General features: G+C 41.1%; 1 protein-coding gene across 1 annotated transcript in view; it reads left to right on the top strand.

Moving 5' to 3' along the window:
* Positions 1-26,946, top strand: part of Arhgap24 (Rho GTPase activating protein 24) — a 370,730-nt gene that overhangs the window by 63,758 nt on the left and 280,026 nt on the right. Inside the window, exon 2 of the mRNA XM_051198149.1 lies at positions 3,157-3,354. Coding sequence (XP_051054106.1) covers positions 3,178-3,354 — 177 coding nt within the window. The 5' untranslated portion in view covers positions 3,157-3,177. The remainder of the gene's footprint in view (positions 1-3,156; positions 3,355-26,946) is intronic.

The raw sequence follows: 26,946 nt of genomic DNA, 5'->3' as shown, positions 1-26,946 counted from the left end.
GATTCTGGTCAATGTTTTGTGAGGCTCTTTGTCTGTTTGTTTGTTTTTATCCACCTTCTCTTCATGCTGCTGGTGCTTGCTGTACCCAGTATGCACTGCAAAGGACACTGTGATATTGTAGTCAACAAAGCTGAAGCCTTGATTTTATGAAGCTTATGGAAGTTAGGGGGTGTAATAGACAATGAAAGAAAAATCAAAGAAAGGAAATCCCATCAATATCAAGCAACTCATGGAACTGTTAGAATGATGGGCAAGGGGTCAGAGTTGGATGATGGAGATAATGAAGAGCTGAACTCATTCATAGGTCATTCCAGGCAATCACTGGGAGAGTTGGCTTTTACACAGAGAGACAGATGAAAGGCTGTGCAGAGAAACAGGCAGGGCATTCTGAAGCAAGGTCAGCATAAGGCAAAACAGAGGCAGAACAGTCTATAAATAGGTCAACATAAGGCAAAACAGAAGCAGGGCATTCTACAAAGAGGTCAACGTAAGTCAAGCCCCCAGATATAAAAGAGCTTGGGTGTTTCCAAATTTAAAGAACTTACTGTAGTTATTGTACATGAGTGTGGGACTAGAAAGAGTGGCAGATCTGTGTCCAGAGATTTCAGTAGGAGATAATGTCACCATTAGTCACCCAGCACAAGACACAAATGCAACACTGATTACTTCATCCAACATTGATTGACTTTCACCCTGTATCAGATGAATGCTGTACTGGGTAGGGAAGATAGCTGCCTAACTGATGCCCCATAGTTACAAGATTGTAGAGACAATAAACTGAAGGACCCAAATGGAAATGATTTAACTCTTCTTTATTTTAGAGGTGAGGAGAGGGTTCTACTGTTTCTGTAGATGTCTCTATCTCTCTACAAACACCTTGGTTATTTTTTATAGGATATCAGTTTCTGTTTTGTTTTGTTTTTCTTCCACACAGCAATAGTCATGGCACTCTCTTCCCCTAGATTATAATAAATTATGTTCATTTGTTTTAATAATGTAATTAGTGTTGCTGAGACACTTTATGATGTATTATGAAGTCATGAAGTTAACTGTGGCTTTCCCAGGAGTTCGGCAGGCAACACTTCCTCTGGTTTTAGCCAGAGTTACACACAACAGATGCCAAGAGGAGTCATAACCCATCTTTTAACACGCACACATTTTCCACTAAGGCATAAAGAGAAAAAAAAAACGGGAATTCACTGTTCACATTTCAATATTATTGATGGTAGCTTGCTAATTACCTTGGAAATCTTCAGAGGCTGTTTTTTTGTTTGTTTGTTTGTTTAAGTTTGAGAGGAAAGTTAGGAAAAGGCCCTAGAGAAAAAATATGTTTATTTGTTTCACTGTAATACATTATAGGGTGTGTGTGTGTTGAAATGTTTATTTTATGATCTTATTTAACTTTACAAGTATTTTGGTCAAAGGATAAATAAATGGTAAAGAAATAAATTGTGTATGGTGGAATAATTTAAATACCAGGAGACAAAAAAATTATTTAGGGTGGTCTAAATTAGCAGACTTACCATCTAAATTATATTGCAGTATTTACTGTTCATGTAGAACGGGGCTTGTCTGCTTCTTGATGCTAGGTTAAGTGCTGTGGAAGAGAGGAGTTGAAAGTTCCTGCCCTGGAGGCATAACAAACTTAAAGCATCAGGCATGAACCAATCTGCAGGCACTTGCACACATGGGGAGTGAATGTCACTGCCATGGCAATGCCCCCTGTAGAGGAAGGTCTTGGTATGCTCTGCAGGGGGACATTTCAGCATTAAGAGGTACCTGCAGATGCCAAATGAACTCCAGAAGACACAAGCAACCCAACTAAAGTATAAAAGAGCTTAATGGAAAAACTGAAGGAAAGATGGGGGATATTGGAATCTCTGCCAGTGGAGGACACAAAAGCCACCTAGAAAGTGGTTGAAATGACCAAAGTAAAAACATTAGAACCTAAGTTCAAATTCATTGCTGCATACCAAGTGGTAGAATTACTTCCAAAGAACTCAAGGGACCCAGCTAAAGGCAGGGAGGTAACGACTAGCGAAAGCCACCACAGAATTTGTGGTTGGGACTCTGGACATACCAACTGGTTGAAAACTTAGTTAAAATGAAGGTCAGCCAGGAAGCTCCTCTTCAGGTGCAAGTAGGGGTTATTAAAATACAGACAGACATGGAAATGCCTTAGTCAGGGTAGTTTGTGCTCCAAGTTAATTCTGCCTTTGTGCCTTCATACCCAGGATGGATAACACTTCCCACTTCCTGAATAAATGCTTAGAAATAAACACTAGCAAGAAACTGGAGGGAGCCTCTGAGATAGAAAGACACATCTATTCATTCTTAACCATATCCAAAAAATATTGATTCTTAAGGAAGGGCGCTACTGATTATCCATTCATGTGGCTCACTTTCCTGCTCTATACAGAATGGATGCCCTTGGTTCCCTTACACACAGCCTAGAATGATGCTTAATATGTCCTGCATTTTAACCACCCTTCATTCCTGAATTTGAGGGACCCACCAGGGAAAAGGAAAATAATCTAGCCATGGTGGATGTTTTCTTTCTTTCTTTGTTTTCTCCGAAACTTACTTGGCTGCACAGATCCCTGGCTGAGAAAACTCTCTGTGGGAATTCTCTGGAGGAAGCCGAGAACAACATCTCCAGAGATTTTCACATGTGCAAACCAAACATCTTCCATTGAGGTTTTAAAAATAGTTCCTTTAAGCTTTAACATGTGTGGGATAGTGCTTGCTCAGGTAACCACAGGCCAGGCATGCACACGCAGGCCCCTAGCACTGCACAGCACACACACAAGCCTAGACGCTGAAAACTCAGTATTATTGCCTGCTCCCCTAGAACTTTCCCATTCTGTAGCTCAACTCAGGGAGAAATTGTTCTCATCCCCATTGAGAAGGCAGGCAAGTACATCATGCTCTCTTGTTCCCTTTGGGCATAATATTGGCAGGTCTGCGGACAGCTTCTAGAAATCCAGTCAGTGAGTTTATACATATTTTTCCTTCCTGCCTTTCTTTCTTCCTCCCTCTCTCCCTCCCTCCCTCTACCCTTCCCCCCCCCCTCTCTCTCTCTCTCTCTCTCTAAGAATAGTGGTAATAGACTACATTATTCTTTTTCTTTCCTTTTTTTTTTTGTTTTCTAAACAGAAAAATCCATCAGCTTGAAAGATGGAGGAGAACAACGACTCCACAGAGAACCCCCAAGGCCAAGGGCGGCAGAACGCCACCAAGTGTGGGTGGCTGAGGAAGCAAGGAGGCTTTGTCAAGACTTGGCATACCCGCTGGTTTGTCCTCAAAGGAGATCAGCTTTATTATTTCAAAGATGAAGATGAAACCAAGCCCTTGGTAAGTAGGAAAAGCTATCCTTGCAGATGTGGAGAACCACACAGCTGATGGGGTCTGAGGAAGCTCACACTCCCTGCTGGATCTGTTTACAGGAGTCTTGTCAGCTTCGTTTACATCGTTGGCTTAGATTTGGACATGATGCACTGGCTAATTGATACTCGGAGGCAAATTATACTTGTCTAATGTTAATTCTGAGTTTTACTAAAGGAATGGAATGTTTAAACACCTCAGGCAATCTGATTTCATGAGAAAATATTAATGGACATCTACTAGGGGATGGAAATCATAGCCAAGGCAGCTTTTCTTTTTTTTCCTTAGGAATAATCTGGGAATATGTATATTTTAAGCTAAGTTGTCTACAAAGCCACATTTCTCTGGAGTAAGTTTCTGTGTTTTTCTATGGTTCTTTAGTGGCCATTCATTTCCTTATGATTTTAGTCACATGTTTTAAGACAGTAACAAAGAAGAAAGAAGAAGGAGGAGGAGAAGAAAGCTCTCGAGTTTTCCCAGCTATTGACATTTCTTATTAACAGATGAAAGATGCAGAGAGAGGCACCATCCCTGGGTCTTTCCTTTGTCTATATCTAGGGAACATAGAAATGGGTGGATGAAATATTTGAGACTGGCTTGTATAAACATCCCTAACAGCATGTTCTTGAGGCTGCTTCCTCGCATGTTGAAAGTTCAAGATCTTAGTTAGGAATTTGAATCAGGACTGGCCTTTAGTGTTTTACGTTTATGCAGCATGATAGTTCACAGGATCCTAGTTCCTGTAATTCATTTAAATAAAAACAGTGTTTAAGTGCATTCTGTAAACCTATGAGTTGAATTTACCCTGTGGCTCAGGTAGGACCTGAACTTGGAATCCTCCTGCTTCATCTTTCTAAGTAGCTGGGACCACAGACATGTCTCAAAGCCCAATTTAAAATAGGTTTTTAAAGAGCTAAATGAGGAAAACCTTTACAAATGTATGTACATATGTGTAGCAGCCAAAGAGAGAGTGCTTGTGAGCAGCTGGTGAATGAGTGTAAATCTCAGATCCTTAGATTTCAGTGGATTGCCCCTCAACTCTGTTTTTTGATCTCCCACCCATCCTCACAGTAATGGAAATGGAAGTTGGTTAGTCTGCCCCATAGGCAGAAAGGAAGCAAAGAGCTCAAAGGAGACCCATAAGAGGATGGTACCTTCAAGACCTGCCCTCAGCCATCTACCTCTGCTAGGTGATAGGCCACAGTACCAGAGCTTCCACAGTGGACCAAGTGTTCAAATACATGACCCTGTGGGGAATACTTTTTGTTCTGTCTTATATGATTTTGAGTCAGGGTTTCATGTCACCCAGGCTGTACTTGAACTTGCTATGTAATCATGGATGATTATGGATTGCTATTCCCCTGCTTTCAAATCTCAAGTACCGCATTACAGGCATACACCATCACGTCACACTCAAACAATAGCAGCTCTATGTTTATAAGTGTGGAAAGAGGGCAAGAAATTTAGAGAGATAGGTGGGGTCATGGTGAAAAGGGTCTGTGTGCTAGGCAGAGACTAGATTCCTTTGTGGACAGTGGGAAGCAACTTCTAGACAAACTTCAAAATTCTCTGAGAGGAGTCTTGGCAGCCATTTCCTAATATGTTGAAAAACTGCTAATGATACAATTTTCTGGTTTTTTTTCCCATCTGTTTTTCAACTTTCATCTCTCCAAAAACATCATACACACACACACACACACACACACACACACACACACACACACTATATTTATATCTGTATCTGTATATCTATCTATCTATCTATCTATCTATCTATCTATCTATCTATCTATCCCAGACTTGAATTCTGTGGACTTAGCATTATTTATTACTTTTCATAATCACTTGCCCAGGTTGGAGGACTTCGGGAGTCCCACCACTTCTGCGTTTCCTTGTCGAGTAGAAGGTGAACTTGCCTCATTTTCTAAGTGTGATTTACAGTGGCCTCACAGACCCAACCAAGACCCCCTGACAGAGCATTGACACTCTGCCAGAAAGTAATAGACTACCTATTCATCTTAAAATAGGCAAAGCTGGGCTGGAGAGATGGCTCAGCTGTTTAAGGCTGGGCTCACAACTGAAAATATGCAAAGCTAAATCTCTTTATTATATGTTGCCATTTTAAAAGATGGATATTCAACCTCACAATTTTAGTTCAGCAGAGTAAAACCACTGAGAAACCACTGGCTACCAGTGAATGCACTAATACACACTTCATTCATAGACAATTGAAATCTCTATAGAAATCTCTATATTTGATTTGGGTTGTTTCTAGTGAGAAAGGACAGAAAAGTGATCCATGTGGGCATTTATGTATCTGCCACTTTATCACTCATAGGCTTCTGCTATCAGCATTTCATAGAGCTATGTTTTTCCAGATTGATTCCTATTTTCACTTCTAATCTTACAACAAAGTGATAATAAAAGAAGGAAAGTTAAAAAATTAACTGTACAGAAGATTATAAAATAATTTCCTTCCCTGCATATTCCTAAGATTTGGAATAGTTGTTTTAAAGGGTGGAATTAACAGATTTAAACCAATTTCATGAAAATGTTCATTTGGCCATCTTTCATTAATAACTATGATGGCTGGAGAGTTGACTGAGGGGTTAAGGGTACTTGTTGCTTTTGCAGAGGATCCTGGTTCAGTTCCTAGCACCCACATGGCAGCTTAGAACTGTAACTCCAGTTCTAAGAGAAGTAGCCATACATTTGGTACACATTCCTACATAAATGCAATACCAATACATATAAATACTAATACATATTAGATAAAAATGAAGGTATAAAAACATGGTCAATGGCTGAGACCTTAATCATAGCATAAAGGAAGAGCTGTAGATTTCACATTGATATTATTATTTCTAAAAGTAAGGCAAGGGTATGGCTTTGTTAATGTTCTCAGGTAGCAATCTGCCTGACTTCTCTCCTGAAGTATACTATAACTAAACGCTGAGTTTTTCCTTGGACTATTCTGCTGAATTCCTCCTACACACCCCTATGCTAGAAGAACAGCAGGAAACATTGATTTTTAGAATCTAGTCTGAGACTTCTGAGAAAATGGCTAAAAGCCAGACAGGCACCAACCAAATTAATATAGTTTAGACTTCCCACCACAGATATTGATCCAGTGTGTGGGGAATGTTTTTTTTCTGGGTACAATGAGGATGGCACTATATTAGATCACAATAGATTTTCCTAACTCAGAGCATAAAGTGATGTTGAGTATTGTAACCCGAGGGCTGACCTCTAAATGTGCAGAATTGATTGCTGATTGAAGAGTAAGGTCTAATTTCATATACTTAATGAAACTCATGAGTTTATGAAATCTAGAAAGCTCTCAGGCACTTGCTGTTCCCTGTTACAAAATAAGGATCAAAAGAAGCCAAAGCCACAGCTAAGCACTTAAAATGAAACTGCAGATGTAAAAGGAATTTCACTGTCAAATCTAAGACAGACTTATGTGTGGCATCTGAGGCATTTGGTATTTAAAGAGAAACATGAAAAAGAATTGCACGCCTTCATGAGGTTATAGGGATTCCTTGGGCCTTCATAGAAATTGTTATATCAAGAGATAGGAAGTGTGACTGATTCAAATTATTTTACTTGACTGGTGAGCAATGTCTCATTGTTTCTCTCTATGCAGCAAAACAAGTATAGTATTTTTCATTTAAGAAAAAAAATTGAAGTAAAATTCTTTATGTTGAACTTTATCTGCTGACAATTGGGACAATTATAAACCTGATTGTGCAATGAAATCATGATCACATTCCTCATGATGTTACCATGAAGATTAAATGAGACTAATGCACACGTACAGTATTAGTCAAAAGGCTGAGAAGTGAGAAGCAATGAGAGAATTGATGTGGGTGATTTCAAGATCCATCATAAACAGAAAACCAGCACCAACTGTCCAAGTGTGCATTTCCTTTTCAGATAATATGCAAACTGCTCATCTCATGGATCACTTCCAAACTCACACACACACACACACGCGCGCGCGCGCACACGAGAGAGAGAGAGAGAGAGAGAGAGAGAGAGAGAGAGAGAGAGAGAGAGAGAGAGAGAGAGCTATTGCTTTTAAAAGTAGAAGGCATCTTATCCCTTTCTTTGGTATATCTGAACAGGTGAAGAGAAATCTGTTTCAAGTAGCATTTTAGACACTCGTGTTGCCAGTTATTTTGCACTTGTAACTTTTGCTTCCAAATTCAAAGTGGCATCCCCTTTCCCCAAGTCATCCAAGAAAAGGATAGAAAGGGATTATTGCATAGCCAGATCAAGAGTACATCTTGTCATGCTTATATTCCCTTAGTTGGGTGCAATGGATCACTGTACTAGTTATTTTCCTGTTGCCATGATAAAATACCACAACCAAACATCACTTATTGAAAAGCCCATCATTGTAGGAAGCATGTAGATAAGCTCTAGGAAAACCAGGAATGTTAACAACACAGGGCTGTCTCTTAAAAGGTAGAGGTATGTAACCTGTTTTCCAGCCAGAAATCTGGAAATAGATGGGGTTAATAGCATGGTGATGTCTGTGCTGTGGCCAGGCCACACCAACTCCCCCAGACTCATGTTTATCTCAGTTAATCTGTAGAGCTATTCTCCCCAAGAACCTTATCAGGAGCATTGTTAACCTTGAGCCTACTTCCTCAGCTACTCTGTAAGAGAAGATGTTATTTGTACTTCACAAGAGTTTCTATGTAGTCATTTCTTAAGTTTTTGTTGTTCACACAGGTTTGAATTAATTATCACCAGGAAAAGCTTTTCCAAATTGTACTGTGCTTAAATATGCCTAAAATAAATGACCCAGCTCTTGAAGTTTGAACCAATACCAGATGCAGAGTCACATTGAACCAGATTTCCTTCTTGCCTCAAGTGGATCAACACTCTGAAGGCTGTGGTGTTTGCAGAGACCCCACAGACTGATGGTGGGAAGAGCTGGTGGCAGGGTCAAGAGATTGTCAGATCACATTTTCATAACTTCTCCCCAAAGCACTACCACTTGTGACCAAGTGTTCAAATCCATGAGCCTGTGGGGAAATTTCTCATGCAGATCACCATAGTCTCATAACCATACCTCACTGCAAAACATGCTGGATATGTGACATAGCATGTCACATGTTACACAATGTGGAAATGAATAAGCAGGCTCTGTTATAGGTGATTAAAACATTCCTGAAAAAAATAGGTTTAATTCCAGTAGCTGTTTTGGACACTTAAGGTTTCTATAGAAGGCCATATAAGTGTTTTTAGAAGGAAAAGTGAACATGATAGGCCTCCCAGAAGAACACCTATTACTGCTTCAAGACTTACTGAAACTTTCTGGAAGTAGGTGTTTAGTGTGAGAATTAAATAATGATGGCCACGTTTGGAGATATATATATATATATATATATATACATATATATATATATATATATATATGTATATATATATATATATATATATGATGACTGTGTTGGCTAGTGTTTTATAAACTTGACATGAGCTAGAGTAGTCTGAGCAGAGAGAATCTCAACTGAGAAAATGCCTCTATCAGATTGTCTGTAGGCAAGTTTTAAGCACAACTTCATGGTTGTGCTTATCCACTGGGAGTTGTACCACCCTTGTGAGGTGTCATGGGTTGTATATGAAAACAGGTTTGGCAAGCCATGATGACCAAGTCGGTAGGCAATATTTCTCCACAGCTTCAGCCTCAGTTCCTACCTTGAGGTCCTGTCCTGACTTCCCTCAGTAATGGATGGTAACCTAACACTTTTCTCCCCTAGTTGCTTTTGGCCTTAGGTTGTGGTGTTTTATGTAGATTGAGACTCTGGCTAAGATGGATGAAAAGGTGTGGTACTGGCCTTTTGGTACCTTGCTGAAGACTGGAGCTTGATGACATGTTTTGGTGCATATGAAGGAAGGCACACTAGGAGAGTGGTATATATAATTCTAGAATTCCATTCCAAGACCTTTCCTGTCTCCTATTTCATGTAACTTTCTTGTTATTGTTCTTGGTTTGTCATCATCGCCATCGTCTTTCTCCTTCATTTCCTCCTTATTCTTCCCCACTCTTCTCCTCTCCACACTCCTTCTTATTCATGTTCCCCTTAATGTAAAGCTAAACAGTCAAATAAGCCTCTGTCTAGGCAATGTTCATGTCAAAGGAATCCAAGTGTATACCTACCATTTCAGGACCTATCCTGACAGGTGTGGACTGTCTTGTGAATCTATTTTACTATTTTATGTTATGAAAGCGCCTAGACTATAGAGACAATCTTGGCATTCCATCATTCATTTTTGTTTTTTTAATTTAATTTATTATTTTACATGTCAATCCCAGTTCCCTCTCCCTCCCTTTTAACCTTTCTGCCCCCTCACATGCACCCTGACCACCCTCCCCTCCCATCCCTCTACCCCAATTCCACACGTAGGGCAATGCCATCCAGGTGGGGTCATGTAGAGCTGTCAAGTCATGTGAAGTAGGGACTAGGGCTTCTCTCCTGTTTCTAGATTAAGGCAGTTATCCCTCCATGTGGGATGTCTCCGCAAGGTCCTTTTGTGCACCAGGGACACATCGTGGCTCCGCTGTCTGAGGTCCCTTAGACTGCTTAGTCCTTCTGGCTGAGACCCTTATTCAGGGGGGCCTGAGTCAGTCCCATGCTCGATTCCCAGCTATGAGTCTGGGGTGCCCGTTAGCTCCTACTTGTTCAGGTCAGCTGTCTCTATGTGTTTCTGCAACCTGGTCTTGTCTGCTCCCTCTGCATCTGGGTTCCAGTTCAACTCAGTGTTTATGTATGGGTGTTTGCTTCTGGTTCCAACAGGTATTAGATGAGGGCTCCATGGATAAGTTAGTTGTTGATCTCACTATCCGGGAAGGGCATTTATGGTAGCCTTTTCAGGGTTGCTCAAATTGTTAATTGGCATCAGTCTTGTACGTTTCTACACCTTTCTTTAGGTTCAATTTTCTCCTCAAACCAATAATGGCTCCCTCTTTTATGTTCTCTCTCTCTCTCTCTCTCTCTCTCTCTCTCTCCTCCCCCCCCCATCTTCTATTCCTATCTTGACTCAATCTTCCTAGTAGCACATGTTTTCCTCTCCTTCCCTTCTCTTTCTCCTACTTCTTTCTCCATTCACTGTTCCCCCCACTTCCCCTGTGCTCTGGGGGACTTGTCCCTTCCCCCTTCTGTGAGGGACTTTATATGAATCTCTTAGAATACACCATGTATCTTAGTTCCTCTGGTGGTGTGAATTATAGGCTGGTGATCCTTTGCTCTAGGTCTAAAATCCATATATGAGCAAGTACATACCATATTCCTCTTTTTGTGCCTGGGTTACCTCATTCAGGATGGTTTCTTCAAGTGCCATCCACTTGCCTGAGAATGTAAGGTGTACGGTTTTTTCCGCCTGCCGCTGCTGGTCTTGTCCCGCCGCGCCAGCCCCAATTAATACACTGAGACTCTGTATTAGATATAATTCTGATGGCCCTGTTACTTGTTTCTTATCGGCTAGCTCTATCTTAATTATTAACCCATTTCTGCTGATCTATGTATTTCTCTTACCGGGGAGCCGGCCGGCATACTGCTTTCTCCCGACTCTCCATCTTGGCTCCTCCTTACTACTTCCTCTTCCTCCTTGTCTCCTAGTCCCTCCTATCTTCCTTTCCTATTGGCCAACAGTGCTTTATTTATTAACCAGTATGAGAAACATATACAGAATGACATCTCCCATCATGCGAATTTCAAGATTCCATTATTTTTTTCTGCCAAGTAGTATTCCATTGTGTAGATGTGCCACATCTTCATTAACCATTCTTCAATTGAGGGGCATCTAGGTTGCTTCCAGGTTCTTGCTATTACAAATAATGTTGCTATGAACATAGATGGACAGATGTGGATCTTTTGGGTATATGCCTAAGAGAGGTATTGCCGGGTCCTGTGGTAAACTAATTCCCATTTTCCTGAGGAACCGCCATACTGATGTCCAAAATGGCTGTATGAGTTTGCACTCCCACCAGCAATGGAGGAGTGTTCCCCTTTCTCCACATCCTCTCCAGCATGAGTCATCATTGGTGTTTCTAATTTTAGCCATTCTGGCAGGAGTAAGATGGTATCTCAAAGTTGTTTTGATTTGTATTTCCCTAATAGCTAAGGATGTTGAGCACTTTAAGTGTTTTTCAGCCTTTTTTATTTCCTCTGTTGAGAATTCTTTCTTCAGTTCTGTACCCCATTGTTTAATAGGGTTATTTAGTGTTTTGTTGACTAGTTTCTTTAGTTCTTTGTATATTTTGGAGATCAGCCCTTTGTCGGATGTAGGATTGGTGAAAATCTTTTCCCAGTCTGGGCTGCCATTTGGTCTTGTCCACAGTGTCCTTTGCCTTACAGAAGCTTCTAAGTTTGAAGAGGTCCCACTTATTAATTGTTGCTCTCATCATTCATTCTTGCAGAAGGAGGGATCATACGAATACTCATCAAGTCACAGTTGTCTGTAAGAGGAAGGGCTTTGAGTACCCATTGGTACACAGAGGAGACTTGAGGGGGAAACAGTGAAGATTATGAACTAAAACTAGATGGTTGGGCAGAGGGTTACAGCATGAGGCAAATATCCTTTCCCCTAACACTCTGAACACTGGTTTGATCCATTCTGGACATTTGTCCAACAAGCAGTGTCCTCAGATATTTTGGGTACAGGTTCATACTGCCTGGATTCACTGAAGACTTACCCAAAGGCTCCAGGCCTTGGATAAGCTATTAAATGACATACCTTGTAACTAATATTTGTAAAATATAAATGATAAAAATATCTACCTGACATATCATAAGGCATGTGAACTGTTTCAAAATGTAACATAGTACCTAGCCTCATTAAGGGTTTAACATATGTTAGCAAGTATTCCTACTGATACTACCACCACCATCATCACTGTCATCTTCCTCACTGCTAACATCTTTGACAATCAGAAGACCCCATCACAGAGTGTTTAAGTTAGGATCCATAGTTTGTACAATGGAACTGTACACCTCATTATTTGTACAATGAAAAAAATCATTTGATGATCAGTCCATTCTAGCTTCATCAGGAGCCTCCTTGTGATGGTCAGGCTAATTTCATAGCAGTGACTGACTTGATTTAATTTTTAACCAGTGTTGCCAACTTTGAAAACCCCATGAGCAAAAGCAGTGCTAACTAATATAGTGTCTTCTTTTTGTTCAGATGATTTTGGGGCTCCTTCAGAGTTGCTGAAAATGGTTATGATGGGATCCAAGAGGACATAAAGGAATCTCTGAAAATTTTCAGAGAGAGACAGCCCTGATTTTCTCATGCCCTGTAAGACAGATTTACCAGCACCGGGGAAACCACCAGAGTCGAACTCCTTGGGTTTCACTTCTACTCATCATGGCTGAAAACACTTGCGCTCATGATGCAAGCCAACATATGGAGCCAGATGGTCCACATTCTCACTGTCTCTTTAGCAGACACTTTAGCACGTTACAGTATGCCATGGGCAGAGAACAGAAGTAAGAGCAGGAAGTGGGAAGTGGAAATATCATTTGAACATTTACATGTCGGATGTCGACAGCAATGTCTCCCAAGGGCTGATCTTGTCCTGGCATGAGATATTTGCTTTTGCTTTGCCTTGAGGTTTCTTCTGACAGTTATCTGCCTGGCCTTAGCTTTATTCTGTCTAAATCCAGCCTCTGTCTACTTTCCCAGAGCTATTACCTCACCTTTCTTAACCCAGGTTCTACTAATTGATGGAAACTAAGTAAATTGTAAATAAACAGTTTGTTTAGTTTTTATGTATGTTGAAGAATCCTGAAAGCAGAAATTCTGAATTTTAGTGTATGATATCTAGCATAATTTTGAGGCTCACAAACATTATAGAATGCATTTATACTTTATTTCTTAGTGTTGCCTGAAGGTGTGCTATCATGTCAATACACCACAGTTTTAAAGACTTTTAACAGTTGATAGGTATTTGAGTCATATTTCTCCTTAGAAATTATGAATAATGTTGTTATGAACATTTACAGAGAAGTATTTGTTTGTGTGTGAATATGTGATTTAATTTCTCTTAAGAGTAGAGTGGCTGAGTTATATGTCAATTATGTTGAAGTCTGAGGAACTGTACTGGTCATGTTTAACTTTTAGTCTAATTTAAAATTCCAGTCTCACATTCAGCTCAAACTTCATATGTGCCCCTTCCCACCCCCCCACCCCCCCACTCCCCACCCCCGGCATATACCTGTTCTGACAGCTTATTACTGTTGAGGGGGCTTCAGCTTAGCATAAAGGAAGTTGTATTTTCTATTTTCTCCCTCTTTTGTGTATATGCTTGTGTGTGTGTGTGAGTGTGTGTGTGTGTGTGTGAGAGAGAGAGAGAGAGAGAGAGAGAGAGAGAGAATGTGTGAGTGTGCACATGTGCGTGTGTGGGCATATGTGTATGTGAATGTGTGTCCATGTGTATGTGTGTGAGAGAGAGAAGGAGTGAAAGGGGAGAGAGAGAGCAGAATGGGAGAGAGGGAAAAGGGGAGGGAGGGGAGAGAGGGAAAGGGGGAGGGAGGGAATGGAGAGAGGGAAAGGGGGAGGGAGGGGAATAGAGAGAGGGAAAGGGGGAGGGAGGGGAGAGAGGGAAAGGGGGAGGGAGGGAATGGAGAGGGGGAAAAGGGGAGGGCGGGGAATGGAGAGAGGGAAAGGGGGAGGGAGGGGAGAGAGGGAAAGGGGGAGGGAGGGAATGGAGAGAGGGAAAGGGGGAGGGAGGGGAGAGAGGGAAAGGGGGAGGGCGGGAAGGGAGAGAGGGAAAGGGGGAGGGAGGGGAGAGATGGAAAGGGAGAGGGAGGGAATGGAGAGAGGGAAAGGGGGAGGGAGGGAATGGAGAGAGGGAAAGGGGGAGGGAGGGAATGGAGAGAGGGAAAGGGGGAGGGAGGGGAATGGAGAGAGGGAAAGGGGGAGGGAGGGAATGGAGAGAGGGAAAGGGGGAGGGAGGGAGGGGGAGAGAGGGAAAGGGGGAGGGAGGGAATGGAGAGAGGGAAAGGGGGAGGGAGGGGAGAGAGGGAAAGGGGGAGGGAGGGAATGGAGAGAGGGAATGGGGGGAGGGATGAAAAAGGGAGAGAGGGAAAGAGGGGGGAGGGGAGAGAAGAAAAGGGGGAGGGAGGAAGGGAAAGGGAGAGGGAGAGAGGGAAAGGGGGAGGGCGGGAAGGGAGAGAGGGAAAGGGGGAGGGAGGGAAGGGAGAGAGGGAAAGGGGGAGGGAGGGAAGGGAGAGAGGGAAAGGGGGAGGGAGAGAGAGGGCCATCTCTTTGGAGTCTCTTGCACTGGGGCCTGCAGGAAGACAATAGTAGGGCATCAGGCCCACATGTTTCTGTGACTCTCCCTACCTTTGTTGCATTTGTGCTGGGGACCACTATTCTGGCTGCTCTGACTGCTGAAGCTGGGCACGGAGCTATGCCTGCGTCTCCATTTTGCCTTCTAGCTCTGACATGGCAAGTGCATCCTCTGGTTTCTCACTCCCAGGCTGCCATTCTAAAAGCATGTACTTTCCATGGTTCCACTAACTTGCCCCTATGCCGAGTGCTCCAACTTTTGATCCTTTCTATCTTAGCACTAATTCTCACATCTGTGCCCCAGGCACAGGGCTAACATCCTAGGCATGTGACTGACTGAGGTACAAGGATACTCTCTGGTGCTGGTGGAGTGACTCATGGTCACTTCTCTGAATGTTTTGTCCTTGCCCTAATGGGAGCACGGGCTGAAGCTGGCTGTGGCAATGCTGTGAGACTAAGTTAGATTCCATTCTGGAGGTCCTAAAATTGTTGGACTCTTAGAGCCACCCTATTTCTGACTTTAGATCCTAAAAACCAGTTTGGGACAGAGTGTCCTATCTATTCAGTATCACATTCCAAAAGATCATGTCATACTTTTAGATTTTAAAATTATTGCCCATAAATAAAGTATGTTTGAGTTTTATCCTCCCAGATAAATCAGATCAACATGCTTTCATGCATCAACATTCTCTCATGAATGGTTGTCTGGTTGTCAAAATCCATCACATGTTTGACTTCTTGTGATTAACTTGAAACAATATTCTACTTATGAACCATGGGCCCACATACAATTTTTCATATTTGAAAATTTAAGGTACTAAGTATATTATGCTAATTGTCATTTTATTTTAATTTGTGCTACTTTTTTTCTTTTAATTTAGCATTCCTTCCTATGCCATAGCAACTGGGAGAGATTAACAGAGTCGGTCTTTTTGTAGAACATTCCTTAGCTCATTTTCATGAACCTAAATTCTTAATTCAACAAATTTGTTGGATACAGAATCAAACTTGAAAAATGTTGAAGTTTTGGACTCAGTTCAGATGAATAGATGCACAGCTCCTGCTTGGTCACTCATAAGGGGGACGACAAGGATAAGGGACTGAGCCTGTAGTCCTGGGCTCACAGGTCTGGGTGTATGCTGTCAACTTGGCCTGGCTTGAAGTGTACAGTGCTGTTTGAATAAATCAGCATTGCTCTTAGTTAGTGATGCTGTTTAATATTCATAACTTTCTCCAGAGAAGACAGGGAACATCAACACATCAGCAAGTAAGATCCTCATGCATTGTTGAGGCTGCTTGGCAGGATGGCTCCTCTTTGTCTATCTCTGAATGCTTTCTTAGTTGCTGTTTTCTGATGCTATGATTTATATTCCCCAGATCTTGGAAGAGATGTTTTCTAGGCCCCTTTTGCTGTTTTGAATAACAGTGTTGTAGTGGCTGAAGGCAATCTTTATTCTCAAATTCATGATGCCTGTCACCTGGCATCTTTCTTTCCTACTTCCCCTGTTCCCCAGAGATGAGACTGATAAGCTTCAGAATTAATTTCCACTCCCAACTCTCTATATAGGTGTTGCTTAATATCACATTTGATCTTGTTTTCTAAAACATAAATGGTTATTATTCTTTCAGAAAAAATTATTTCCCAAGCCTTACCTATAAAATTTGCACTGTAATATCCACATATATTTGGAAATTGGGCCCTCTAGCTTCTGGGGGGAGATGAATACTATTTTCATTTTCTACCCACATAAATTTTGTAATTGTCCTCAGATACATTTTGAATCAGTTTTGGTGAAGGCAGTTTTCGCCCTCGGCACAGGTAGTGACATTGCTTGCCTGAGAGAGAGGCAATCTCAAAACCTTCCCCGTTAAACTATTGTCATCTCTGTTAAAGAGCCAGTATTTATTTTAAATTTGAGCTTTCTTCTCCTTAGTTCTGTTTTTGGATATTTTAAAGGGTAATAAAGAAATATCTTAGTTAGGGGTACTACTGCTGTGATAAAACACCCCAACCAAAAAGCAAGTTGAGGAGGAAGGGGTTTATTTGGCCTACACTTCCAGATCATAGGAGAAAGTCAGAACAGGAACTCGGGCAGGGCAGGAACCTGGAGGCAGGAGCTGATTCAGAGGCCATGAAGGATGCTGCTTACTGACTTGTTCCCCATGGCTTGCTCAGCCTGCTTTCTTGTAGAACTCAGGATCACAGCCCAGGGATCATACTACGCTCTATGTGCTGAGCTCTCCAGCATTGATCACTAATTGAGAAAATGTCCTACAGCTGGATCTCATGGAAGCATTTCCTCAGCTTTCTGATGACTCTCATGTTGACACGCAAAACCAGCCAGTACAAGGCTCTGAAGTTCTTTCTAAGATTATGAGATAAGATAGATGTCTTGTTTGAAATTTTTTAAGCCTTAGACTGTTGGATGGTTTAGCAACCAGTTTTCAAAAATTCATAAGTCCAGAGGAATCACTGTAAAGACTACAGCTTCATGTTACTGTCTAAAATGTTTATAACGACAGTCATTTAAAATTTATGCATCTTTGGAAATCAAACTGACATATTTGGCATATCTAATATGTTTAGCAGTGTATGTTTACTTGATGGGGCAATAATTTGTAGATAATGCATTGACTGGGTTTTTAGGTTAATATTTCTTCAACAAACACCTCAGCAGATATTTCACTTTGCAAGACCCATGTCCCATCAGAAGCGTGGAAAAAGGGTATCCCAACTCCCCTCACTCCTTCCATTTATATTGAGATTGTGAAATGGTTCATACAATGCTGTGCCCAAGGACTTGCATTATGTGGCATGCTCTCTGCTGATGTTTGTATTTGGATATGATGATGGAAGTTCCAGATTTTTATTGTGAAATACTTATCAATCTTATGGAAGTCTTCACAATGAAAACAATAGGCCTTCTTATTTTAAAGGGTAAACACTACATATATAAGAATGACAAGTGAACCAAGTTTCATTTGTCACTAGAGATAGATTCTAATGGAAACATCTCCCTCCCCAGGAATAAAATAGTGACTTGGACATTGTCTATAAACTCTGCATTCTGCTCTCGGCACTTGTCAGTTGATTATTTCATTAATTCTCATGGCACTTTCTATAGCTTTTGGCAGAACCCTGTAGAGTGGTTAAGTTTAAAACAAAGTAAGTCAGCCATGAAGAAAGCAAAAAGTCCTCAGGGGGGAGGGCTAATCTTCTGCCAAGGAGTTTCTGAGGGGATAAATCTGTCAAATGATAAAGGGAAAGGAAGGAACCTGATATCATGTTTTTAAAAAGTAGGACTACAGCATTCAGTCAGGCCTGTGGAAGAACCTTGCCTTAACAATAATAGTCACAAGTTAGATGCATCATGCTGATTACAAAAACCATGTTAGTAACTCTTGTATTTACAGAAAGAGTTCAGAAGATGGGCTGGCAGACCTGTGAAGACCATGCTTAGCTCTTTGGGAAATATACTTCCTATGTCCAGGCCACGATGTAGGGACCTGATAAAGCCCATCTTCCCATTGTTAACATGGAGGGTTTGGAGTGATTAAGTGAAATTGTAATATCTCTGTATTCATGTTCATAGATAGAGCTCTTGTCCCATTGTTTCATGTAATGCCATTTTGATCCATTAAGTTTAGTAAGAGCCTAAGTTTCATTTCTAGCCATGCTACAACTCATACAGAGAGGAGGGTTCATGAAACAAAGCAGATGTGATGGACCAGGGCCTAACACAAGAGAAAGATATGTAATGGCCTGATGATGGCAACTAAGTAAGTCATTAGTTTTTCTTCCTAGCCTGGGAGGGGATCCGACACCAGAGCAGAAATGACTCACCTCTGCCACCTGCTTTTGTAGATTGCAATGAAATGCTTTCTAGGTAGACAAGGTCCCAGAAAGGACTCTGAACATATGACTGAGGCTTTCTGTCAACCCCTATTTCCATTCCAGGGTTGGGATTAGAAGAAAAGAGGCTGCTGGACTTGACCACTGCCAAGAGGGGATGCTAGAGACAGAGTCAAACATGCTTACTAAGCAGCAAAAGGAGTTAATGAAGTTCTTCAAACTGGATAGAACCATGCATGCTTTTCCTTCATCCTTTATTCCTTCCCCAAGCAGATGAGGCACTGCTTTGGTGTGGAGAGTTGGAGGGCTTTCTCACTGGCCACTGTCCTTTATTCACCTTTTTCTCACCAGGGATTACTGTCAAGAAGAAAAGGGTGCCAGTTTTCTCCTTATCCTTTCCATCTAAATTTTTTTCAGGACCTCTTGTTAGAGGAATAGTTTGTGGTATCACAAATGCTTTTGTCTCTCTTTGCCTTTTTAATTCAGTCTCTCATTAATTGGAGATGGTCAAATGGAATGATAGTTGTATTGGGGACGACTGGAATTTGGGCTCTGGGTACAAATAGAAGAACCAAGAAGCTGCAGTTAATGGTCACTTGCAAACATCTTAGACAGGGAAAAATCCATTGTTTATTAGTGATCTACGTAGGCTTTTTGGTGCAAAGCCTAAACAGGGAAGTAAATGTGCCTCATCTTATAGTGAAAAGTGGTTGGGTGAATGAGTCTTATCTATTCCTGTGGATTCTGAAAATTCCATTGTAATTCTTTCTCAGCAGTACGCCATTCCCTATAGCTCAAACAAAATGTAGCTTGGAGTTAGATTTTTTTTTCAATCACTTAGTAGAAGAGTACACTGGGAGTCCTTGAGGTTTACAGTTCATGATTAATAAAGCTGAGGAATAACTATATATGCATAATAGCTAATAGATTTTTTTTGTCAGAGTTTCAAACCTAGGTCCTCTGTTGAAAGTGCTGCAGTAAGAAGAGGCTGTGGTCTAAGAAGTTCCTCCTCAAAATACAAAGTTGCTGACTTACCTCTCAGGATTGAAAATAAAATTAAAAAACAAACAAGCTGGAGGGGTGGGCACACTCCTTTAATCTCATTACTCTGGTGACAGACACAAGTGAGTCTTAAGAGTTTGATGCCAGCCTGGTCTACATAGGTAGTTACAGTCCAACTAGCTACCTATATCATGGGATCTTGTCTCAAAAATCAAATAAAACCATAGCAATAACAAAAACCTTATTGTAGCAAAGTACCTTGTCACTATTGTGTAGTGAGAACTGCCTCATGTTTTGGATAGCCATGCTCCTTTGTCTTCATAGTCACATGGGCTCCAGCAGTTATTTCTTGATTTCTCTAATAGAAGAACAAAGGTTTATCTAGAACAGAAAGTATCACTTTTGCTTAAAGATAAGGTCAACTTGTGTCAGCCCATAGAAGCCTCTAAATCAGTGGCTCTCAACCTTCCTATTGCTGTGACCCATGTTGTGGAGACCCCCCCCCCAAGTATAAAAGCATTTTCATTGCTACTTCATGACTTAATTTAGTTGTTGAGTGGTGTTTCAATTCCCAAGGTCATGAGAAATATAAGTTTTCTGATGGTTGCCACCCACAGGTTGAGAACCACTGCTCTACACAAAGGCTTCCAGGCCCTGGAATGAGGATTAATGAGAGGGAGAGTTGGGCCTAAGTGCTCCTGTGCTGGGGAGAATGGTCACCTTCTCAATTGCCATCAGGCAGGTCATGTGGATGCTGAAAACTTAAATTTTTATTAGATTTTAGTTTATTAGCATAAGCTTATAAATTAGTTTGAGTTTTATAGTGACATTTATTTTATGACTATAAAATATTTTAAGAGTCAGTGATCAATTCTCTTTCCTTTTAGAAGTGTACGTATTAATGGAATTTGACAAAGAATGAGAAAGTCAAGTAGCAGTTTAACAGACGAGATGAGGTTGTACCCATTCCTCAGATGTCATCGTAGCCTTGGACCTCTTTGCCTTTCTTCCCCTTCTTTCCTTCCTTTGTTCTGTATTCATTTATGAGCAGACTTTTGCATGTTGGTAGTGGCCAGGCATTTGCTTGTTATAAGGTGACCTGCTGCTTTGTGATGCTCTGTTGCAATTAGAACAATAGTCTTGCAAGGAGTAATAGCAAGTACCATGAAAAACTAACTAGATGAGAATGTGATGGTGGAGTGCAGAGAGATACACAGATAAAAACAAAAGATGGCTCCACGTAAATATACCTGAAGAGTGTAGAAGATGGTCGTTGAAGAAGCAGAGGGAAAGCCTTTTGGGTTGAGGCTGGAGAATGTCATCAAATTTGGGGGACTCCCTTGTGAACTGTTCTTGAACCCTGTAACCATCTGTTTGATGGCTCTAACTGTGTGGCATTCTCTTTCCTGATCTGTACAACTGTGGCTTGAGTCTCTGGCTCCTCTCCTATTGCAGAGTACCCAATCCATTGCCACCAACTGGAGAAGTGTTGTGAACTCCCACTTAACAGGGACATAGAAGTCTATGAACTGAATAAAAGAGGTTAGTTATGGCAGGGTACCCCTTTCCCAAGATGACTCCCCTTTTACATCTGAAACAGCTTTAAATGAGAATCAGGACATTAGATGTACCTAACATGTTAATGCATTGATGTGGCTTCACAAATGTTAATCTTCCCTTTTCACTGCCAAATATATAACATCCCAGAGAAAACAGTTCAAGACAATGACTGCTGAAGACTGTGTTCCCAAAATAGTTAATTCTTGTTCTGACCCATACATAGCATTTATAACTTAATGTTGACAATTATTTAAAATGGAGACATATATAGAATTGTATGTTTTGTTAAAACACTGAAAACCCCTGAGAATTAGACATAGTGTTACTGATAAACTTACTTAGAGAAAAGGTGTGTATGTGTGTGTGTGTGTTTATTTGCTCTCCACTTATATTTGAGACAAGAACTTTCCCTAAACTTAGAGTTAAGCACTTTAGCTTGATTGGCTGTTCACCAAGCCCCAGGGATGCCTCCCTGTCTGCCTCCTCTGTGCTTCGATTATACTGATTACATGCATGCATCGTCATGCTTGGCTTTTACATTGAGTGTCAAGGAGGATGGAATTCAGACCCTCATTCCCATCAGAACTTTACCCATTTAGAAATTCCCCAACTCTCAGAGGAGAAGTTTATGTTTTAAATTGGCTATTTGAACAAGTTCTCTCTACCACTGAATCATAGTACAATATGGTATAACATGATGAGACTCTGTTTGAGAAATTACTAGCCAATTAACCTGGTTCCTGTCAAGGTCATCCATCCCTCTAGTCAGAGATATATAAAAACCTTCAATTTCCTTCACTTTTCAACATCATGCTGCCTTTTGATCCTCTCATCTGAGATTCCTCATGGGATGTTCCTAGCTAGTTAGTTTTGGCTAGAGACTGCAGTTAGAATGGAGGCTGTGTCTACCTCAGGGAAGTCAGCCCAACAAGTATCCTTTGCCAATTTTATCAAAAAGAATGTTGTCCCTTACAGCCATAGTAAAGGGCAAGATGTGCCTTTTTTAAGATGGAATTTTGTGTTTTGCATTTTCATGATTTTTTTTCTGCCGTGCTCATCAAAGACAGATGTCATCAAAATATACAATATATATTAATCCTGAATGTTGAAGAATATTTTCAACATGAACTATTTTTTAAGTACAATGTGGTTTTATTTTATGTACGTTTCCCTCGGAACTGTAAGTATAGTTAAACATGATATTTCTCAGAGGTGTTTCTGTACATTTCCATACTATGATATGCCTTTGCTTGCCCAACACTATGACATACATTCTTCATATTAATTTAATAATTTTTTGTTGAGTTGAGAATTACTCCTAAGTAAATTCTTAATATGTACTTGCATGGCATTGACTTGCTATCACAATGATACTAATGTTTTTAAAAATGACTAATGAGTTTTTAACTTGTTCAGAATGGGAAAATGCATTGCCTTCACTCCCCCTCCCCTTCCTTCTTTCTGTCTTCATTTTCTTTTTCTTCCTTCCTTCTCATCCTGCCCTAGTTATTTTCCTTTCTTTATTTCCTTAATTAAAATAAAGCTTCAATGTCCTAATGATATAATTCTATTACCTTAGCTATTTAGGAAGCTGAGTCAGGAGGATCACATGTTCTGGGCCTGCCTGGGTTACAGATGGGATCCAAAACTATCCTGGGAAAATTGAGAGTGAAAAGACAGCTAGGGATATTGCCCAGTGGTAACAGTGTTTGCCTGGTGTGCAAATTCCCCAGGACTACCAAATAACAATCAAACACAAAACATAAAACACACCTGTAACGAGCAGGTTTTTCCTCCCACCGCTGGTCTTGTCCCACCACCGCGCCAGCCCCAATTAACACACAGAGACTCTGTATTTGATATAATGCTGTTGGGCAGGTACTAGTTTCTTATGGGCTAGCTCTGTCTTAAGTATTAACCCATTTCTGTTAATCTACGTATTTCCACGTGCTTTCATCTTACCGGGGAGTGGGACCGGCGTCTGGTCTCCCCAGTCTCTTCATCTTGACCCCTCCTTCCTCTTTTCTCCTTGTCTCCTAGTCCCGCCTATCTTGATTTCCTATTGGCCAAAAGTGCTTTATTCATTAACCAGTATGAGAAACATATTTACAGAATGACATCTCCCATCACACACCTCATTGAGCTGGTGTCTGCTGTATTTGTCATGTCATCCTTCACATTCACAGATTCTGCCCCTGCAGAGCTGACAATCAGCCAGCAATCAGACATGCTCTCCTGCTCCTGGTACTATGTTGTTAGCTGTCTGGTTCTGTTTGTACTGAGTGTGTACAGGATATTTTTTATTGCAGTGATTACAGGACAGTGGCTATTTCTATAGTGTTCCTTTTGTGCTGTTACTGTGATAGTTAATGTTCATTGTTAACTTTTCAGAATCTATTCTCCTCTAGGGGACACACCTCCAGGGCCATGCCTGTGAGTGAGTTTCTACATCCCATTAACTGAGGTGGGAAGACAAACCCTAATCGTAGGTAGCTTCATTTTATGGGGTCTCCTCATGAATTGAATGAAAATGAGGTGAACTGAAGCCCTGCATTTGTCTCTCTTTGGTGTCTGGTTGTAGCTGTGATGTGACGGTGTGCCTCACACTCCTGCCACCATCTCTCCTCAGCATGGCAGAACACACCTTCAAACTGGAAACTAAAAATTAACTCTTCAGGAGCACCAAGGAAAGGTTATGATGATGCAGGAATTATAAGCAATCCTAAAATGGTTAAAGCATATGAAGGATGTATGTGTGTTATATGGGAATATAATGCTTTTGTATATAAGGGAGTTCAGCATACTCAGATTTTGTGTGTGTCACACACACAGACACACAGACACACATACAGACACACACAGACAGACAGAACCACACCTACACCCACCCACACACACACACATACACACACATACACACACACACACACAGGTGAGGGTATGGATACCTATACTAGCTAGTTTTATGTCACCTTGACACAAGTTAAAGTCACTGGGGAGGAGGGAACCTCAATTAAGAAACAATCTCTGTAAAATCCAGCTGTAAGGCATTTTCTTAACTAGTGATTAATGGGAGAAGGCCCAGACCATTGGGTGGGGTGTCCCTGTGGTCCTGGGTTACATAAGAAAGCTGGGTAAGTAAGCTATCAGGAGCAAGCCAGTAAGCAGCACCCTCCATGGCCTCTGCATCAGCTCCTGCCTCCAGGTTCCTGCCCTGTTTGAGTTCCTGTCCTGACTTCCTTAGTTGATGAACTGGGATATTCAGCAATAGTAACTTGATGCTGTGCTTGGCTTTGGAGTGTACACTGGAAATCCAAATGCAGGTCTTTCTGTTTGCACAGATTTAACCCATTCCTTCAACCCCTTCTCTAGACTGTGATGTCCCTGAGCGACCTTGAAATGTTTACTGAAGTGCTTTATAGAAGATCCAATTTGTGACTGGAAACTCCCTATAATTTTATTGAAAAGAGTAACTATTAACAAAGATTAACTTAGAATTCAGTCAACATACAAAGGATGAGTTTTGTTATGATGTTTTCATGCCTTTTTACTTTGCTCTTATTTGCCCACCAATTTCTTTCTTTTCTCTCCTTCCCAATCCCATTAGCTCCTTTCTTCTCCCCAAATAGAACCCCTCTGATTTCATGCTATATATGTGTATATAAAGATTGTTGTATATATAGATACATTTATTTATTTATTCAGATCAATGTATTGGAAATAAACTTAAATACATGTTTATTTAAATTAACACATAGCGCCCTCCCTTTCTCCAGCAGATTTACCACAGTCCTAATGGAAGCTATTGGCCTTAGTCTTCATATTGCAAGGTGAAAAGGTCAGCAAAAAAAATAGCTCATCACCCTTTCCCATACCACATTCTTGTTATTAATTCTTATTAATTCTTATCGGATGTACACTTCTATAAAAAACAAGTATTTCTATTACATTCAGGTGAGAATCAAAGAGAGAGTGAGTCTGTGACACAAATATGAATAACCTAGTGTAATAAGGCAGGGGCAGGGCTCACCCTGTGAGTGGACATGTTCGTGCCTCATAATTAGTCATTTATCAAGTCCCAAGTCACTAGGCACAAGTCAAGTAAAGCCATAGTCATTAGCTCCCATATTAAAGCTTGATAAAAAATTACTATTTATAAACTGCAATGCATTTGAAAATCTCCCTATCATACTCACTCACTGCACTCTGGAATTATCTTAATCAAAAGTGGAAGGGATAAAACCATCTACAGCACTATGATTTGGCCATAGATCAATGCATACATAAGTTAAATGAGTCTTATGACCATTAGAAGTGCTGTTCCACCTGAGAGGACCACCCACCTGACATATAGGAACCACTCAGTACATGTGTTCACAGTTACTTTATTAAAACCAAACTCCCTACAGATCCCACCACCAACAATGGCCCATTCCACATACAAACCCTTCCTTGCTAGTTTTAGTGCAAGTGGATATATAGCACAGCAGAAGCTGAAGCAAATTTGCAATCTCTGGCCTCACGTATAATCTAACTCCTTGAGCCCTTGTGTATTCCACTTCAGCTTCCTTCTCACTGGTATAGTAACAACATCAGAAGTCCTCAGAACAGCATCAGGGGGCTGCAGAAAGGCCACTCAGAGTTTGATGGGAGATGTTATTCTGTAAATATGTTTCCCTTATTAATGAATAGAGCACTGTTGGCAAATAGAAAGGTAAGATAGGTAGGACTAGGAGACAAGGAGGATTCTAGGAGATGTAGTGGAGATGTAGGATTGAGAAGAGTAAGAGGTCCAGGCCCTTTCTACGGTAAGCCAAGACCATGTGGGACTACTAAGATTGATAGAAATGGGTTAATATTTAAGACAGAGCTAGCCAATAAGAAACACTAGTAACAGGCCAGCAGGTTTATATCTAATACAGTGTCTCCGTGTGTTATTTGGGGCTGACATGGCTGTGGGACCAGGCTGGCAAGAAAACTGCTTGTATCAAGAGTTAGCACCCTCAGCGATACCCACCTGCCAGCCAGGCTCAGATTCAATTGCCATTGCATCGACTTGCTTCTCAGAGCATATTGTGATCTTCCTTTCTGAATCCCATGATGAAGTGGAATCTGGCTTCCACTTTGAAGATACAGTCCCTCATGCTGAGGAAGATATGGTGGCAGGAGCATGAGACACGTGGTCACATTGCACCCACAGCTAGAAAACAAAGACTGATGAATTCCTGTGCTCTGCTCACTTTTCCTTTAAGATAAGTTTACTAAGTTTCTGTCTCTTCTGAATCACTGGGAAGCAATGGTAGCCCTTCTGGATGTGACACAAGGAGTCTCATAACTGTTCAAAGTCACCCGCTTTCTTATTCCAGTTTTTTTCACTTGTACCCCTAAATTCAAAAGAAAACAAAGCAATGTGGAAAGCATTGTTTAAAATTTATCTCTGTCCACAAGGTTGAAAACAGGGCTCAGATAAAACCCAAACTCAGTTCATTTGCACAAAGGAAGTGACCCTGTCTGCCAAATGCTGCTGCTGTATTATTTTCTCTTCTCCCCCCAGTCTCTTCCTCCCTCTGGCTCTCTTCACCATCGCCTGCTATCTACACCCATTCCATGCTCCCTGCAGCCTACATTTCCTGCTCTCAGGCTTGTCCAAAAATGCACTTTGAAAGTTGAACAGACTTCATAGAATATGATCAAATAACTCCATGTTTGTTGAGTTAATAACCTGGACCCAGCAAGAGAATCCCTGCTTTCTGAGTGGGGGAGCATGTGAAGGAGGGGCAGGCCCCTTTTTATTCTATGACTCACAAATGAAGATTGACTCTAAATAGCATGCACTA

Source organism: Phodopus roborovskii, unplaced genomic scaffold, assembly GCF_943737965.1.
Source record: "Phodopus roborovskii unplaced genomic scaffold, PHOROB, whole genome shotgun sequence".
NCBI classification, from domain to species: Eukaryota; Metazoa; Chordata; class Mammalia; order Rodentia; family Cricetidae; genus Phodopus; species Phodopus roborovskii.
This window is presented reverse-complemented; position numbering and strand designations above follow the sequence as displayed.